This window comes from Styela clava, chromosome 7, assembly GCF_964204865.1.
Source record: "Styela clava chromosome 7, kaStyClav1.hap1.2, whole genome shotgun sequence".
In the NCBI taxonomy this organism is placed as follows: Eukaryota; Metazoa; Chordata; class Ascidiacea; order Stolidobranchia; family Styelidae; genus Styela; species Styela clava.
Genome location: NC_135256.1, coordinates 17,824,514 through 17,840,325, shown reverse-complemented (window position 1 = coordinate 17,840,325; position 15,812 = coordinate 17,824,514). Strand labels below are relative to the sequence as shown.

Here is a 15,812-nt window from a genome sequence, read left to right as displayed (position 1 = left end):
TCTGTTCGACGAAACAATAAAATTTCTCACTATGATTTCTGTCTCATAAAATGTAAACTTTATCATCTGATTCATATAAAATGAGCATCACAAAGGTTTTCGATGATGACTTTTTGCACCGATTACATATCTGTAAATAAAAACCAATTTCATCAACATTTTTCAAAAGTTTATACTTCACATTGGACCCAATTTGGGTCAAACTTTTTGGGAATTCACCACAATTCCAGACACTTATTTATGAGGCGACTAAACGGCTATGGAATGATACGTTCATGTAGTCTTAAAACAGCTCATGAATTCGGTTTATACTAGTTTACATATATTTCATCCAATCATTCTGTCTTACGCCTTTACGTAAACAGGGCGACAGCGGAGGCGAGGTAGAGGACCAACTGTTCGACCATAAATGTTACATAATGTGTGATATGTCTGGTTCGACGGAGCCTCCTCGTGGTCGTCGCTCATGATCATGAATAAGCGAAATAAACTCTTATAAACCATGACTAGCCGCATTCTGGCATTGGGTCATCTCGTCTGTTGCTCAGTGATTCTGCTGTTTTGATTTTGTTAACTGCTTGACGTTGCATTTTGTATAGCTGTGAGCTTCAAAAAACTTTGAGTCAAGATGATCAGTCACGAGTGTCCCATGGACGATGGGTTCCAGCAAGAAGAAGTGAGCACTGGGGTAAGTAAACGCGGCGAAACGTTAGCCTTTTGTATCGTACATCTTCACTTCTATAGACTACTACTACTAGGTCTGTAGGTTTTTGTTTGTAATGACAGAATACTGCAATATAGACTATCCCACATTCAGACATTCTAGCCAACATATGATACAGTGATGGGTTATACAGCTACGGGCTTGATATAATGTTATATGTATACTGGCAAATGCGGAAATGGCATCCATACTAGATTTGTAGTTAGCCCAAGTTTTCTTGTTCAAGAAAATTTCCATGATTCAAACTTCCTAGAGGTTTTACTCACTTTTAGTTTTGTTTCAGACATCCATCATGGCGGTAGAGTTTGATGGGGGTGTTGTTATCGGAGCAGATTCAAGAACAACATCTGGGTATTGATTGATTTTTATATAAAATGGGTTCATATTGTTTAAACACAAGCTTTTTTCAAGCATTGGATCATCCGAATTTGACAATTAACATATCATATTGCATGTCTATTGATATTTTACATCGATCATGTGGAGTTGCTTTGTAAAAACCGAAAAAAATATAGTTTTTATCTCATACAGAATTGACACACTTTATTATATTTTTCTTTGAAGAGCATACATTGCGAATCGTGTGACAGACAAACTTACGCCGATACATGAAAGAATATTCTGCTGCAGATCAGGTTCTGCTGCTGATACACAAGCAATTGCGGATATAGTTGCAGCTCATGTTGAATTAAACGGGTTTGTATTACGACCTATTGGTTTTGATGAAGATTGGAGATGTCTATTTCTTCAAGTCATCGTATTATTCATTAGGTCTAAATATTTGAATAGAAATCATTCATTATACTGATTGTGTTTTAATTATTAGTAAATAAGTTAGTTATGTGCGAGAGGACTGCTGGACTCCTCGCCGCCGTAGGGGGGGTCACGTAACCGCTGGTCGGTTACGGCTTCCTCCACCATCAAGTTCATGCCGAAAACAAACAAATAATTAACTAATCCCATACCCAACTTGAAATGGTAACCGGACGAGAGGCTGTGGTTCGCCATATGGTCAAGCCGTCTTATCGCTTTTCCTCTCCCACTGGGATAAATATGTAAAATCCTATCCTTTTGCAGGATTGAAATGGACAGTTTACCTCGAGTTAGAACAGCAGCACAAGTTTTTCATCGAATGTGTTACACCAATCGTGATAGCCTATTAGCTGGTATTATTGTTGCTGGTTGGGATCCGAAGGAAGGAGGCCAGGTAATGTCAATCTCTGCCTTGCATCGATTATTGATACTATAATACTATTAATATTTTTGACTGCAACACTGTTGGTATCTTAGTTCTAATTTTAAAAGTATTCTCACCAAATTTAAGCAACGTTTCTGGATTCTTGCCACTCCAAAACTGTCAAAAAAAACTCGTGCAAAAACCTCATGTATTTTGTTTAATTTTTTAGGTGTACACTGTCCCACTTGGAGGTATGTTTGTAAGACAACCATTTTCAATCGGAGGTTCAGGTAGCACATATATTTATGGGCATGTTGATTCAACATTTAAAGAAAATATGACCAAGGAGCAATGCCTTAAGTTCACGGCAAATGGTATGAAAACATTCTAAAACTATATTTTAATATATTCTTAAGACTTAATGGATCTACTGCGATAGTCCTTGTTGATACCATAGCAAATGGAGCTCACTTGCAGATCCCTTGAAATCAGTATTTTTGTACAATGTATGTATGTACTATATGCCTTTCGTATGTGAATGGCTATTCTATATCGAAGGACTAGTTCGGCATTGCCTACACAATTTACTACTCTGGGTGACCATGAATTTTAAATTGTGACACCAACATTGTTGAGTCCAACATTTTTACTAGGCCACTTGGTATTAACATTTAAAATAAGCATATATATATGTTGATCTTTGAATTCCAGCTTTGGCATTGGCTATGAACAGAGATGGATCAAGTGGAGGTGTAATAAGACTTGCTGCTATTGATAAAAATGGTGTCGACCGAAAAGTAATTCTAGGAAGCGAGATACCTAGATTTTTTGAGGGTTGATGATCAATGTCATCTCTATGTCATAGATCTGTAAAAGGACAAAAACTTGAACTCAGTGAAGGAAGCATGAACCAAATCTTTTTGCATGATGAGCGCACCCATTTTAGTGTGTAAACAATATTAAAGCAGCTGCTTCAGATTAGATGGATGTACAAATACCCTGTTCGGAATTTGTGTACCTGTTTATTATAATAGGTTAATTCTAATAAATTGTCTGGTTTATTCTGCATGATTTCACATTTCTATATTTCTCCTGGGTATTTTCAGTCAGGTTGCATTGTGAACAGGCTTGTGAACTAAGAGATGGTCCAAACACAGGTTTACAAAACAATTTAGCCACATTACTTTCACTGATGTATGTGATGCGGTGAAGCTGTTGGGAGGGTTGAAGCATGGTCCATTGTAATAAGTGCGTTTTTCATGGAGCAATTGGCGGGGACTACATATTTCTAATGTGCCTCCTGGCTGTTCCTATGCCAGGTTTTTATCCTACCGGGTCCTCTTGTTCAAAGCCTTCATGCGTCACTATCGAAATCCAATCGAATCTATCATCAAATCAGATTGGATATGCTTTTACCTTTCACCTCAATGCTTCTCTCCTGACATCAAACAATACTTTTCGCTGTCAATATCTCAAAACTCCAGGTCGATTCCCATTACTTACACCACTAAATTCAAGTCTAAATAATTCAAAATGTCTTTTCAAGTTTGTAAATAGTCTTGATTTCTTACTAAATTTTATTGCATCCCAAACATAGCATTTCATTATCAATACAGTGGGTAAATTGAAAAATTACATAAACTGCATATAGCACTATTATAAGGCAAAATATTATAACTAACAAAAATATATAAGGAGACATGCAGCGTTATGGTTGTATTCTGCATTCTCACTGATAAGCAGATGCTAGCCATGGACCTGACCTATTGCAGTAGACCAGTGGTTCTCAAACTTTTTAAGTCACGCCCCCATTTAGAATTTGAAGTCTTGCGCCCCACCCCTAACAATAAGCTACAAATAACAGATATTACGGCGAAGTATGTTTCATCCAAAAAACATGTGGATGGAACGTAAATATCCAAAATAAGACTGGCAAGATCTAATCTAAAAAATATTTTTACTTTTAATTATCTTCACGCCCCCTTGTGGGGTGCGCCCCATCATTTGAGAACCACTGCAGTAGACAATACAGTAATCGAAAAAGTTGATTGATATACCAGCTAGTCGCTACACATAACATAAATACACCTTTCTACACTGGAACTCTCAAGTCGCAATTACTTGCAATAGTTCATAGCTCATTATGAAAAAAGGAAGAAGCATCAAATAGTTTTGTTCCTGTTAAATATTCACTAGCTTGCTTCACTTCATCTAGTGTTAATTTACCATCTGCATCAGAATCAACATAAAACATCATATCATGAGCATCATTCCTTGCATTTAAATTGCTGAATGGATCGAGATACACCTAAAAATTGAGTACATGTTTAAGAATCTAGTATTTTAAAAAATGGGGCATTCATATAAATAATGCCCTGATTGATTTTGTGCTCGGTAATGCCTGATGTGACAGTTAGTCAGAACTTTCACAAGTAATGTATCCAATTGGAGACTTTGGTTAAAATAAAATGAAAAAGGATAAAAATGAGTTCTATGTAAATTTGCTGTTTCATTTTCTAACAGTGGCCTTTCTGTAGAATTTTTCATCTTCTGTCATTATAGATCATGGGCCATCATTTAAACATGTTTTGATTTTAGGAAATACCTTATATCCATTTTTAAACCCACTAGAAACTCCCTAAAATGTGCAGAAACCTACCAAAATTAGAAGCAAACTATTTTTCTCAAAACCTTAGAATGTGGAATAAACTAATTTGGTTCTCTCGTCACGAATTATGTACTTTATCTTCTAGTGTGGCTTCGAAACTTCTGCTCAACTTTTGTTTCTGGAACAATTTACACGAACAATACACAAAATAAATATTTACCATTAATTCATCAAGTGTAAGAAATCCATCTCCATCCACATCAACATATTTTCTGAACTGATGAATTTTATCTCGAATAAGATCATCTCCATCAGCATAATCATCTAGATTTATATCATCACCAACAGGAAATCCGAATACAAACTCTTTCACATCAAGTTTATTATTCGAATCATAATCTAAAAACAAGAGATTTTTTTGTTTACAAGATATAAAAGAATTCAGAGAGGTGGCAGATGTAGACAGTACATATCAGACTGTACATGAATATTCATATCTAGGGTAAGATAAATAATCAATATCAAAAGGCATAACTCGATAGTACAAAAACCACATCACAAGAACACGAACCCAGTGACCACTAAACACAGTAATCCATGGCCCAAATGGGTAATCTTTTCTCTAGACCAGGGGTGTGTGACATTTTTTGTTGATGGGCCATATAACCATTTTCAGACATTTAGCTTGACTGTGGGATGTTATGCTTGATGGGGATAAATCTGAGTGGTATTAAGGGTCACACTGAATGGTTTCGCAGGCCGACTGTTGCACATCCCTGCTCTAGACCGATTAACTAATTTGTTACAATACTCTGCCAACCGCAAAGTCAAAGTGTCACACCGACACAAATTAATGTTAAGTTTAGCAAGCGAAATACCTCTCTCTTCCATGAAATCTTTACAAGCAATCATGAGAGTTGCATTACTCATCTCTGGATGTTGAAACAATAGAAATTCCTTCTTAGAAAGATTTCCATCGTTATTTAAATCGGCCTGGAAAAACCAAATGGATAATTGCTCTTAATGACTATTATAGATGGGTTTCGTTGATTGCTAAAAAGCCATTTAGAGTAAAATGGTAGAATATAGTTAGGATGAGTAAGAAAAGGAAGTCTCACCTGATTGAATAAGAGGGTTATTTTGACCAGACATTCTATTCAATAATTGCATACATTTATCCTAGATGCTTAGCAGTGAGAAAATTAATATATACCAACCTTCGCCCATTCCTCTTTGATCGTGTGTAATCTGGTTTCAATATACTGCTGATTGAATTTACTTTTACCATCATGAGAAGCATTGAAGTTCCTAGATGTAAAATGAAATTTTTAGTGTTTGACAAGTTTAACTGTAATAAAGCAATATATCTATGTCAAAACTGTTCACAACTACAAATACGTTTGGAATAGTATTTTATATATAACACAAGGGACTGAGGGAGATAATATGGCCTAATAATACGACGAACTATGGTCTCATGCTAGTTCACAAGTTTGGGAATGAGTCCAGCAATTTTCTTGCCTATAATTGCCCTTGTGAGATTGTATGGTAGTGAATAATGATCATAAGTGTTTCAACGCTTAGTACAAAGTGTCATTCACCAAGTTGAATTGTTCAACAACACTGACTTGCTCACAATAATTCAAGATGATTGGAATTACATTATCTAATATATTTCCGTTGAAGACAAGACATCTTGGTTATGTAACCAAAATAATACAAAAAGAATATATTATAGTGACCACTTTTTTCATGATTATTATACCTCAAAGATTTAATGAAAGCAGCGTGAAATTGTTCGAAGTTTACAACAGTAGCTTTCTCTCCAACAATAAGTTTAAATTTATTCTCGCTTTCAGTTGTTGCTTGCTTCATGTGATCGTTAACCATCATCATTATCCAAGCATGCAATTCACCTTCCTCAATATAATTATCATTGGTGACATCAGCCCTGTGATAATATAATCTAATTAAGGATTTCTATTCTAAATAGGTCAAGTATAGGAGAAAAACGTACAAAATAATTGTACAAAATGGTTAGAACTTTACAGCATTACAAGCTCAAGATCTCTGGTTCAATCTCCATACCTATCATCAACTGGGTGTAATAATTTTGTCAGGCAATATCAGAATAGAAAAAACCCACACCTACTAAAAATGGTAGCTGCCGACTTTTCAGTGGATGCTTGTTCTAACCCATGTTCGAAATGACCTCATAAAATAGTTTCAATTTTTTGTTAATTACTTTTCGCAAAAAGTCATAGCCATGACCTTTTTTACTCCAGGTTACTATCAGGGCCCAATAGTGTTAAAAGAATTTCATTTGACTGAGACTTCATTTTAACATATACAAATCCGATCCGATATGGCTTTTAAAATCATAAAAGAAAACTTAGGCGTATGTATCCAGTGGTGGGATTCGGCCGGTTCTATAGAACCCTCTCACGAAATTTTATGAGATCAGCGATGCGGTTAGCTTTACTGGTTACTGTCAATGACTTTTTGTAACAGAACCGGGTGAAAAATATGACTTTTGCGATGGAACCGGCTGACAAAAAAATTGAATCCCACCACTGTATGTATCATTCAATTTTGTGTTAATATTATATTGTAATTCAACTCGTTTATTTAAAGAAGTTGAAAATTGAGACTTCCAACGCCAGAGAGAGTCAAATACAACTGCTCTGATTCCAATCTCTATTTCCACAGCCCCAGTTACAATTTATATGAAACATTAACATGGATACATACCATCATACAAGAATACTTATGAGCTCACTTGCTCTCGTAAATATCATGAAGCATGCTAATAGTGCTATAGCAAGTGATTGCTTCTATTAGTTCATAAGTGAAACAAGCTCAAAATGGGCTGTTTTCGGCAAGTTTGCAAAGGTCCACTGGTGCGACTTTATACAAATTTCACAATTAATTGTGTGACATTTTTAGTCCCCTCTGTCAGGGAAATAACAAGACAAAAGTAAATTTCAAAACTCTGTCTACATTCACAACATTTATGATTTAACCTGCGAAAAATTTCTTCAAGTTTTTTCAACTTATCTTCTTTTGTTTTTTTTTCATGAAAATGATGTTTTTCTTCACCAAGAAATATTTCGTGATAAAATTCTGCATTCATATCCCCATCTCGTTCAAACTTCACAGCATCAAGATGATCTGGAGGACCAAGATCCTGGTTATCTAATGCATCCTCTTTCCCACCTGTATGTTTTCGAACAATAAATGATTTATTCAAGTGATTATGTGAGAAATTCAGATCAGATAAAGTATGACAGAAATTATTCTAGTAAACGAACAGCCAAGCTCTTTAAATAGACATATAAAGTCCTCTTTATGAAAGTTTAGCACCCAATTATGTGCGGAAGGAGTGCTGATAGATTACTAGATATATATATCAATCAATTATTTATTTCGGCTCATTGACAAAACAACACAGAAAGTAAACAGACAGACAAAATGTAAAGATACCTGGGAGGCGAGCAAAACTTATATGCCCACCGACCAAAAAAAAAATAAGCACACAAAAGTCAGGGTGACGGCATTTCAGTATCTGGCAATACTTTTAACGCAATTTAAAATATACAAATCAAACTTGATTTATCTAGCTAAATTGTTCTCATTGTGGGCTATTATCACATTCAAGCCAATTACAGAATTACAGCTAATTTGAGAATGCTATTTATCAATTATGGCTAAGCGAAATGAAAGTATACCAATACTGCAATTCGTAATTAAATAAAGCTTATCCCTATTTGACAAAGACAATATGCAGATATGGCACAATAATATATCAAAACAAAAAATCATTGAATATATATTCATGAATAGATTTTCACCATTTCCTGATTTCAGACAGTAAATTTATTTATTAGAACAATATAGTTTGCACTCTAAGCTTACCTGTAAAATTGCCCAAGTTAAGTTTTTGGTGAATGACACCAGCGTAGCAAACACTATTTAAAAATGTGAAAATCACAAAGACAATATATTTCAAAACCATGTCGACCTTTAATCTGCTAGACTGTACCAATATAAAGACAGACTAAGAGTCCCTCGTCAACAAGTGGAACAAAATAAACAGCGGAAAGGCTGGGTAGAAACGTGGCTCTCGACGCAGTATACGCGATCATCTTATGAGGAAAACGTCAAAGTTTTTTAACACAAAATCAAGCATGATACAGTGATGCTATGCTAATTTTTATTTTGACGTATCGACGTCAAAAACGTAACTCTTGACGTAAACATGTGTTTTAAGCCAAGCGTGTCGGAGTAAACAAACACGTCAGCTGCTGCAATGAACTTGCAAATTCTGGTTATCGGCGGCTTTGCCACTGTCTGGATCCTTGTCTATGAGGAATCGCTGACACGTGTTGTTGACTTTCATTTGATTTATCTGCTTAGAGCGGAAAGGAACAAAAAATCATGGCGGCTGTTAGAAAAAGTAGCAATCTATTGAAGACTCTTCATCGTAGTAGTGTGGGGTAAGAAATGCAGTTATGAATATAATATATTTTATTATGGAGAATTTTGATTTCCTGAATTTTTAATAAAACTTTTTCGAAAGCATCAATTGCATATACCTGTGGAGTATAACCTTTGACAAATATCATGATTTGTTGCAAAAATAGACATTTATGAATAAGATAGCTCTAATTTTCTTAATTTCTTGAAAAATTATTCAAATTAAGCTTGGAGAACAGGCTAATACAGTCATATACAATCATATTTTCAAATTTTGTGTACTGATTGTACTAAATCGAATTTGATGTTTAACCTAAAAGCAATGTTGCTAAATTCGTAGATTTGTGTTATCTTCCCTATTTCTACCTATTGGCAAGGTTTAATTATTCATGTATTTTGTTTGTTTCAGAATATTCAGAAATCAGCAACATTCAGCCAGTGGTAAGAGGGCATACTTTTTTCAGATATTATTTTTTATTGTCATGTCAATTTATATCATCATTTCTTAGAAGATGACAATTTTTATTCATGAATTGGGATCCATCTTTGCAGCTGTTAATGGGAAATATTTTCCGAATTTTGTCTGTCATGCCTTATACAGGCAGTTTTTTAAATGGAATTAATATGTATCGGTGATGTGAAAAATGTTTCCAATATGTGTTTAAATATTGTCCAAATAGCTTAGGATGCACATATCTTAATCAAGATGAGGAAATATTAAATGATATTTTTTTTTATTTCTGATCATTATACTGAAAATTTATATTTAATATGTACAGGAGACGCAGAATATGCGATCGAGGTAACAAATTTTTCATGGATTTTTATACAATGTTTTTATGCCTCCCCTTCAGACCAAGGCTTTGTACAAGCATCCACTGATAGATGAGGGATGCTATACTTTGTAACAACCAAAGTCATTTCAGTTTGGCATTGCCTACTCAGTTTTTTTCACCCTGAGTATGATGGTGAGCTCTGAGATTGAACACAGCACTATAATTCCCCATGCCATCGCTCCCACTAAGTTTTCTTGCATATTTCTATTTACTAAATAATGTTACCGTATATTTAATGTTGATTTCTGCAATGTATGAACAGCGTTTTTTTTGGCTTAGATGGCTTGTTCAAACATACGGTATGGACTGGGAGTTTCAAAAGAGGTTGGAATGGATTTCAAGAACATGGGAGCAAAAAATGTTTGTGTAGTTACAGATAAAAATGTTAGTATCAATTGTAATGAATCAATCTTTATAAATATGTTAATTCCTTTTTATATGACATATTTATGTGTGTTTTTTACTCTGAACAAGGCTTTGTACAAGTAGCTACTTCTAAGTATGTATCTACTATAGTTTGGAAAGAAAGCTAAAATCTTTTCGGTTCGTGTTGCCTACCCAATTTATTACATGATGAGTGGGGTAGTGGGTGAGATTTGAAACCGAGGTGTTAACCTGCGATGGCAACATGGTTGGACCAAACATTTTAACCACCAGGTCATCGCACAGACATTTGATTTAATATATTTTGCTTGATTATGACAGCGGATCATGTTTAAATGGTGGTGCATTAGACTGTGCTTGAGGAACACGCTTGCCATCCAACTGGTGATTTGGAGTGAGGAATGCTGGGCCCATTGTTACAGCTTCCTCTATCTTCCAATTCCAATCATTGTAGAATAACTGAGAATTCATTCTCACCCTTTTTCTATAAATAGTGTTGGAGATTCTGAATTATCTTTAGATTGCTAAATTAGCTCCAATGAAAGATATTTGCGAAGCATTAGATCGCGAAAATGTCAAATACACAGTTTATGATGAAACAAGAGTTGAACCTACTGATGGAAGGTAATTTTGTTACTTACTATTGAACGAAAATGTTTTGAACAAGTAATAAAAGCGAAGTTAACTTTTGGAAACTTGGCTTCAGTTGGTCAAAATTCATACTTCAAAAAAATTGTTTGTGCATAATGCAGCTATTGCACATACGGTAAGTAATATACCATGAATAGTTGTTTTTCATTGTTATTGCCAACTTGAGGCATTGCAATCCTGGTTTTATTATAGGTAAATAAGATTCAACTGGGTATGTATTACTATATATTTAATTTTTACAGTTTTCAGCACGCTATCAATTTTGCAAAAGCAGGAGGTTTTGACAGTTTTCTTGCTGTCGGTGGAGGATCTGTAATTGATACTTGTAAAGCTGCTAATCTATATGCATCATGTCCTGATGCTGAACTTCTGGATTTTGTGAACGCTCCAATTGGAAAAGCAAAGCCAGTGGTCGATCCTTTAAAGCCACTTATTGCAAGTAAATCCTTTACTTATCTTTACCACGATACTTTTTTTAAATTTCAATAAGTGTGCAAATTTTTGCGCAAATGATGGTCCACTAGTGGGTTGTTGACTAAGTTGTATATCTTGGGTTCCCGCTCGTCTCTCTAGTGACCATCTTGCACGAGGTGTCTACATAAGTAAGGCAGGTTATGCTGAACAGGACAGATACTGTTTGTTCCTGGTTTATGTGTAAGATGTCTGCTTACATAGAGCTTTGTTCGGAAATGTGCATCACAGAAAACGAAACTGGGCAAAAAGTGGTTGAAGCGTTAAAGAATTAACTATAATGAGCTTGATGATATTGCAGGTTAAAATCTGTTTTAAATCCCATGCTGATCACCCCACCCAGGGTGTCAAATGAACCATCTTCTTTCATATGGGTGGCTGCTTTTTTAGACCCTTATTCAGAGCAAAAGATTATAAATCCTTCATAAAAAATTATCTGGCTAGGTAGTCCGATGCACAATCAGGGCCGGTTCCTAGATCTGGGCCGTTAGTTTATCATATACTAAATTAGCTTTTCTCTGAATATCCTATATAATCTTTGTGCAGTACCAACAACGGCAGGAACTGGAAGTGAAACAACTGGGGTTGCTATATTTGATCATCTGCCAACAAAAGCTAAAACTGGAATAGCAAACAGAGCATTGAGGCCAACATTAGGAATAGTTGATCCTCTCTTATTACAGTCCATGCCTAATCGAGTGACTTGTTATTCTGGATTTGACGTTTTATGGTATTCAATATTTGTTTATTTCAATCATGATCTGATTAAGTTTATGAAGTTTATACCAAAACACTACCATGCATGGGGTACCTACATTTTTCTACAAATTGCCATATCACAACTTTTCTCACATTCCCCTTAGTAGTGTGGCTCTTGGTTTGTAAGATTAATGTATTTTTTTTCTTTATTTAGCTGCTTGAAATTAGTAATGTTTTTTCGTACCTTCCTTTGCCCTGAAATGCCATTTTACCCTTTTTTACTTACGGTATATTATTCGTGCAAAGTGTGTTTTCTGTGTGGTGAAAAAATAAACTACCGGCTACTGATTCAAAATCTTATTAAAGAAGTCTGTAAAGTTTTAACTTTGTTTCTTTATTATAAAGTGATTTTCGGATTGATTTATTCAAATGATATGGTTATTTGTAAGGTCAATTAGTAGCCTATTCGAAAATATCCTCATAGTAGGTATCAATCTAGACTGAATAATAAGGATAACATTTATTTCAATCAACTTCTTATATATTTTAGTCATGCTCTCGAATCCTATACTGCAATCCCGTTCAATGAAAGGAAACCAAGGCCCAGCAATCCACTCTATAGACCAGCTTATCAAGGAAGCAACCCAATCAGGTAAAGGAATAACAGACAGATAATGAATATTGGTCTATTGTTTGCATTCAACAAACAACATTAATTGTACTTTTTGAAACTATAAAACATTTGTTCAAAAGACATTCGTTCTAGGAAAATTGATAGGATAAGATTTAGGACTTTTCATATAGATATGCAAAGTAAATGAGATAAATATACTTGATATTTTGCCCTGTTGATAATCCATATTAGGTGTCAGAACAGTTATTTTATCAGATTTGCCAGGTAACTTTTTCAGATGCATGGACTGGGATGGTGAAGAAAGCTGAAATCAACCAGTAGTTAGATGAACTATCTTACAAGAGTCCACCAACCCTATCACACGTGACAAATCACAATCAATTTACTTTAAATTAACAAAATTATGGCGAACAGTACTCAGTGTGGGTCTTTGCTTGGGGTCCCCAGAGAATCGCTTGGTGTCTCAGTTTCAGAAACCCCTGTGCAGTCATATATTCGTTAACATGCGAATTGTTTTTAGTAAGCCCAAACCCAGTGGAGGTTTAATTCTACCATTGTTGCAATTGAATGTTTTCGTATTTGAACATTCCCTTTCTACATATTGGCTTACCTATCATGAACTGGTAATTGAATGACACAGCGAACCTGACCATGTGATTAAGCCAACACATTAATCCACGTCCTCTAAATTGATGGTGGTTTTGTTTTATAAAACGAATAGCATTTATTTTACCATTTCTCTAAATTCAGTGATGTATGGACGAAACAGGCATTGCATGTTTGTAAATTGTATCTTCGTGATGCAGTCAGAGATCCAGGAAATTTAGAAGCACGATCGGAGATGCATCTTGCAAGTGTTTTTGCTGGAATAGGGTTCGGAAATGCAGGTGTTCATCTGTGGTGAGTAACACAAATTGTACAAGATATATTCAAAAAGCAATGCAAGAAATTGTGTGGAATATATGCAGCTGCAGTACTTTCACTATTGTTGCAAATGATTACCTCTTTGGCAAATATGATTATCTTTAGCAAACTGTTCTTCATGATCTCCCTTTTATATACATGCCAGTTATAGGAGATGTGCACAATTAATGTTACAGTCAAAATTTTGGTATAAATCAAAATACATCTTTACCAGCTTTGTTTTATGTTACGTTCAATACACTTTTATGTGCCATCATTAGGTGCATGAAGCACATCAAAGTTCTTTTTACCCCAATCAAATACAAGACTTCATGAACACCCTGTATTATTATATCACATAAATTGATAATCTTCTGAGACCTCGATCCTCAACACAGCACTAAATATTTTGCCATTCTAAGTTGTTTTGATCATTTAACAGCAACTCAACTAAAAAGGTTTCAGCTCTATTTTTTGTATAATATCAATTATCTATACTAAAATAATTAACTTTTATTCTTTTCTGATTTTAGTCACGGAATGTCATATCCAATTTCTGGTCTTGTGAAATCATTCAAATCTTCTGATTATGATACAGATCATCCCCTGGTGGTAAGATTTTAATGCATGTAACTTTTGAAAAGGGTGTTTTTATATTCATCCTGTGGTGGAGGATTGCTTTTTGATTTATCGATGTATGAACTCTTGGCCAATTGCCATTGCGTAAAATGATGAAGCCCTAATTGGTTTCACCCTGGTGTAGGTGGTCGGTATGGGATTTGAAGTATACTTAGTAAATCTGGCTTATGCACCTAACTATAAATCGTAAATTATCATTGTCCAAAAGATGATATTTCAACGGAAATTTTAGTCATCATTAGAAATGTAATTACATTTATGTTTAATACTAACAAATTTTTACAGCCTCATGGTCTATCAGTTGTCATCACAGCTCCTGCTGTTTTTCGTTTTTGTGGTCCAGCATGTCCTGATAGACATCTGGAAGCAGCTGCGATACTTGGTGCTGACGTCACTAATGTCAAACGTGAAGATGCTGGAAACTGTCTTGCTGATATCGTAACGAAATACATGCAAGACTTAGAGGTATGGTCACAATGTTTATTTATTTGTCATCCGAAAGTGTAGAATATCAAAATTCGTTGCTTCTATTATCATCATTCAATGACAGGGATCAGATCTGATGACTTTGATAATTTAAAAAAGAATTAGTTGGAGCTTTCAGACTACTGTGGTCAAAAAGTAGTTTTTGTTTTTATCCGATAAACCTAACACCGATTTGAAACAGAATGTTCCTGATCTCAAACTCTCCTTTTACTATTTCAGTAATTATCAAAATCATTCTTGATTTGAAACTAATTGGCCCTTCCCCATTATTCATAAACTGCTCCTCTAGAAAGTAATTTCAAATGAAGTGGTTGGAATAGAAACCGATTTTATAACCCTGATGATATCTTCAATCTTGACAGGTGCCTGATGGGCTTTCCGCTTTGGGTTACAGCTCTAGTGATATTCCTGCTTTGGTTAAAGGAACCATTCCACAGGAGAGAGTTACCAAGATTGCACCTAGGCCACAAACAGAAGAAGATCTTGCATTTATGCTGGAAAGTTCTATGAAAAATTACTGATTAAATGTTTTATTGCTACCTAAGATTTCCACTTATCGTTGCAATTATCTTATAAATAATTTTTGGGTTTTTAATTAATCTAATTAATAACATATATAAATCATGTTCTCAAAGCAATTTTTTATTCCTCTGCATTAAAACTTAATCATTAACAATTCAAACTTTTTTGAAAACAAGGGTATCTAGGTTAAATTTTCTATCTGAAAACAAGCTTAGTTAGTTTTATAGCAATCCTACTTAGAATTTATTCATATGGCTTCTTACATGGTGACCAATCACCAATCGGGATAACAGATCTGAAATATCTATCTCATGTAAATGTTGTGCCATGGTCAGTAGCAAATAGGATATTTTTTTTACCTCAAAGCGGGACGCCTCCAAAGACACACCCCCTTAGCTGTGATTCTGTAACTTTACAGTTTCCGATTTTACTACATAGGCCTACATTTAAAGCCATCCCGGCTGTCTCCATTGACCATATTTTCATCGAGAGTTCATGCACATATTCTCTGTCTAAATATCGGGTTCAGTTCGAAAAATAGAAAGGAATAGACGCTAACAATACAAATGATCTGAATTTAGATTTTTTTATGTACAGCAAAA

General features: G+C 34.8%; 3 protein-coding genes across 3 annotated transcripts; 2 read left to right on the top strand and 1 right to left on the bottom strand.

The window, feature by feature from the left end:
- The first annotated feature begins 511 nt into the window (after window positions 1–511).
- Window positions 512–2,967, top strand: LOC120328089 (proteasome subunit beta type-6-like). Its single transcript, XM_039394489.2, has 6 exons — window positions 512–688; window positions 1,008–1,075; window positions 1,289–1,420; window positions 1,802–1,931; window positions 2,131–2,275; window positions 2,613–2,967. The coding sequence occupies exons 1-6, from the start codon at window positions 629–631 to the stop codon at window positions 2,738–2,740; spliced, it is 663 nt and encodes a 220-aa protein (XP_039250423.2). The 5' UTR covers window positions 512–628; the 3' UTR covers window positions 2,741–2,967.
- Window positions 2,968–3,460: 493 nt separating this feature from the next.
- LOC120328509 (45 kDa calcium-binding protein-like) lies at window positions 3,461–8,660 on the bottom strand. The gene is made up of 7 exons (XM_039395019.2): window positions 8,425–8,660; window positions 7,533–7,725; window positions 6,275–6,460; window positions 5,727–5,817; window positions 5,388–5,502; window positions 4,730–4,908; window positions 3,461–4,209 (listed from the first exon to the last, which is right to left on the bottom strand). Exons 1-7 carry the CDS (start codon window positions 8,522–8,524, stop codon window positions 4,033–4,035), a joined length of 1,041 nt encoding a protein of 346 aa, XP_039250953.2. The 5' UTR covers window positions 8,525–8,660; the 3' UTR covers window positions 3,461–4,032.
- Window positions 8,661–8,795: 135 nt separating this feature from the next.
- On the top strand, window positions 8,796–15,364 carry LOC120328508 (hydroxyacid-oxoacid transhydrogenase, mitochondrial-like). Its single transcript, XM_039395018.2, has 12 exons — window positions 8,796–9,005; window positions 9,395–9,426; window positions 9,765–9,787; window positions 10,101–10,205; window positions 10,726–10,829; window positions 11,099–11,295; window positions 11,874–12,057; window positions 12,577–12,678; window positions 13,411–13,560; window positions 14,097–14,175; window positions 14,488–14,667; window positions 15,051–15,364. Exons 1-12 carry the CDS (start codon window positions 8,947–8,949, stop codon window positions 15,207–15,209), a joined length of 1,374 nt encoding a protein of 457 aa, XP_039250952.2. The 5' UTR covers window positions 8,796–8,946; the 3' UTR covers window positions 15,210–15,364.
- The last annotated feature ends 448 nt before the right edge of the window (window positions 15,365–15,812 follow it).

Bases quoted from the DNA above. Each gene is read 5' to 3' on its own strand.
- LOC120328508 (XM_039395018.2), top strand. From the start codon at position 8,947: ATGGCGGCTGTTAGAAAAAGTAGCAATCTATTGAAGACTCTTCATCGT. The intron at 12,679-13,410 runs GTAAAGGAATAA...CTCTAAATTCAG, and splicing joins CAAGGAAGCAACCCAATCAG to TGATGTATGGACGAAACAGG. The intron at 14,668-15,050 runs GTATGGTCACAA...CAATCTTGACAG, and splicing joins AATACATGCAAGACTTAGAG to GTGCCTGATGGGCTTTCCGC.
- LOC120328089 (XM_039394489.2), top strand. From the start codon at position 629: ATGATCAGTCACGAGTGTCCCATGGACGATGGGTTCCAGCAAGAAGAA. The intron at 1,932-2,130 runs GTAATGTCAATC...TTAATTTTTTAG, and splicing joins ATCCGAAGGAAGGAGGCCAG to GTGTACACTGTCCCACTTGG. The intron at 2,276-2,612 runs GTATGAAAACAT...TTTGAATTCCAG, and splicing joins CCTTAAGTTCACGGCAAATG to CTTTGGCATTGGCTATGAAC.
- LOC120328509 (XM_039395019.2), bottom strand. From the start codon at position 8,524: ATGGTTTTGAAATATATTGTCTTTGTGATTTTCACATTTTTAAATAGT. The intron at 5,503-5,726 runs GTTGGTATATAT...TGGTTTTTCCAG, and splicing joins TCAAAGAGGAATGGGCGAAG to GCCGATTTAAATAACGATGG. The intron at 4,210-4,729 runs GTAAATATTTAT...CTCAATTTTTAG, and splicing joins TTACACTTGATGAATTAATG to GTGTATCTCGATCCATTCAG.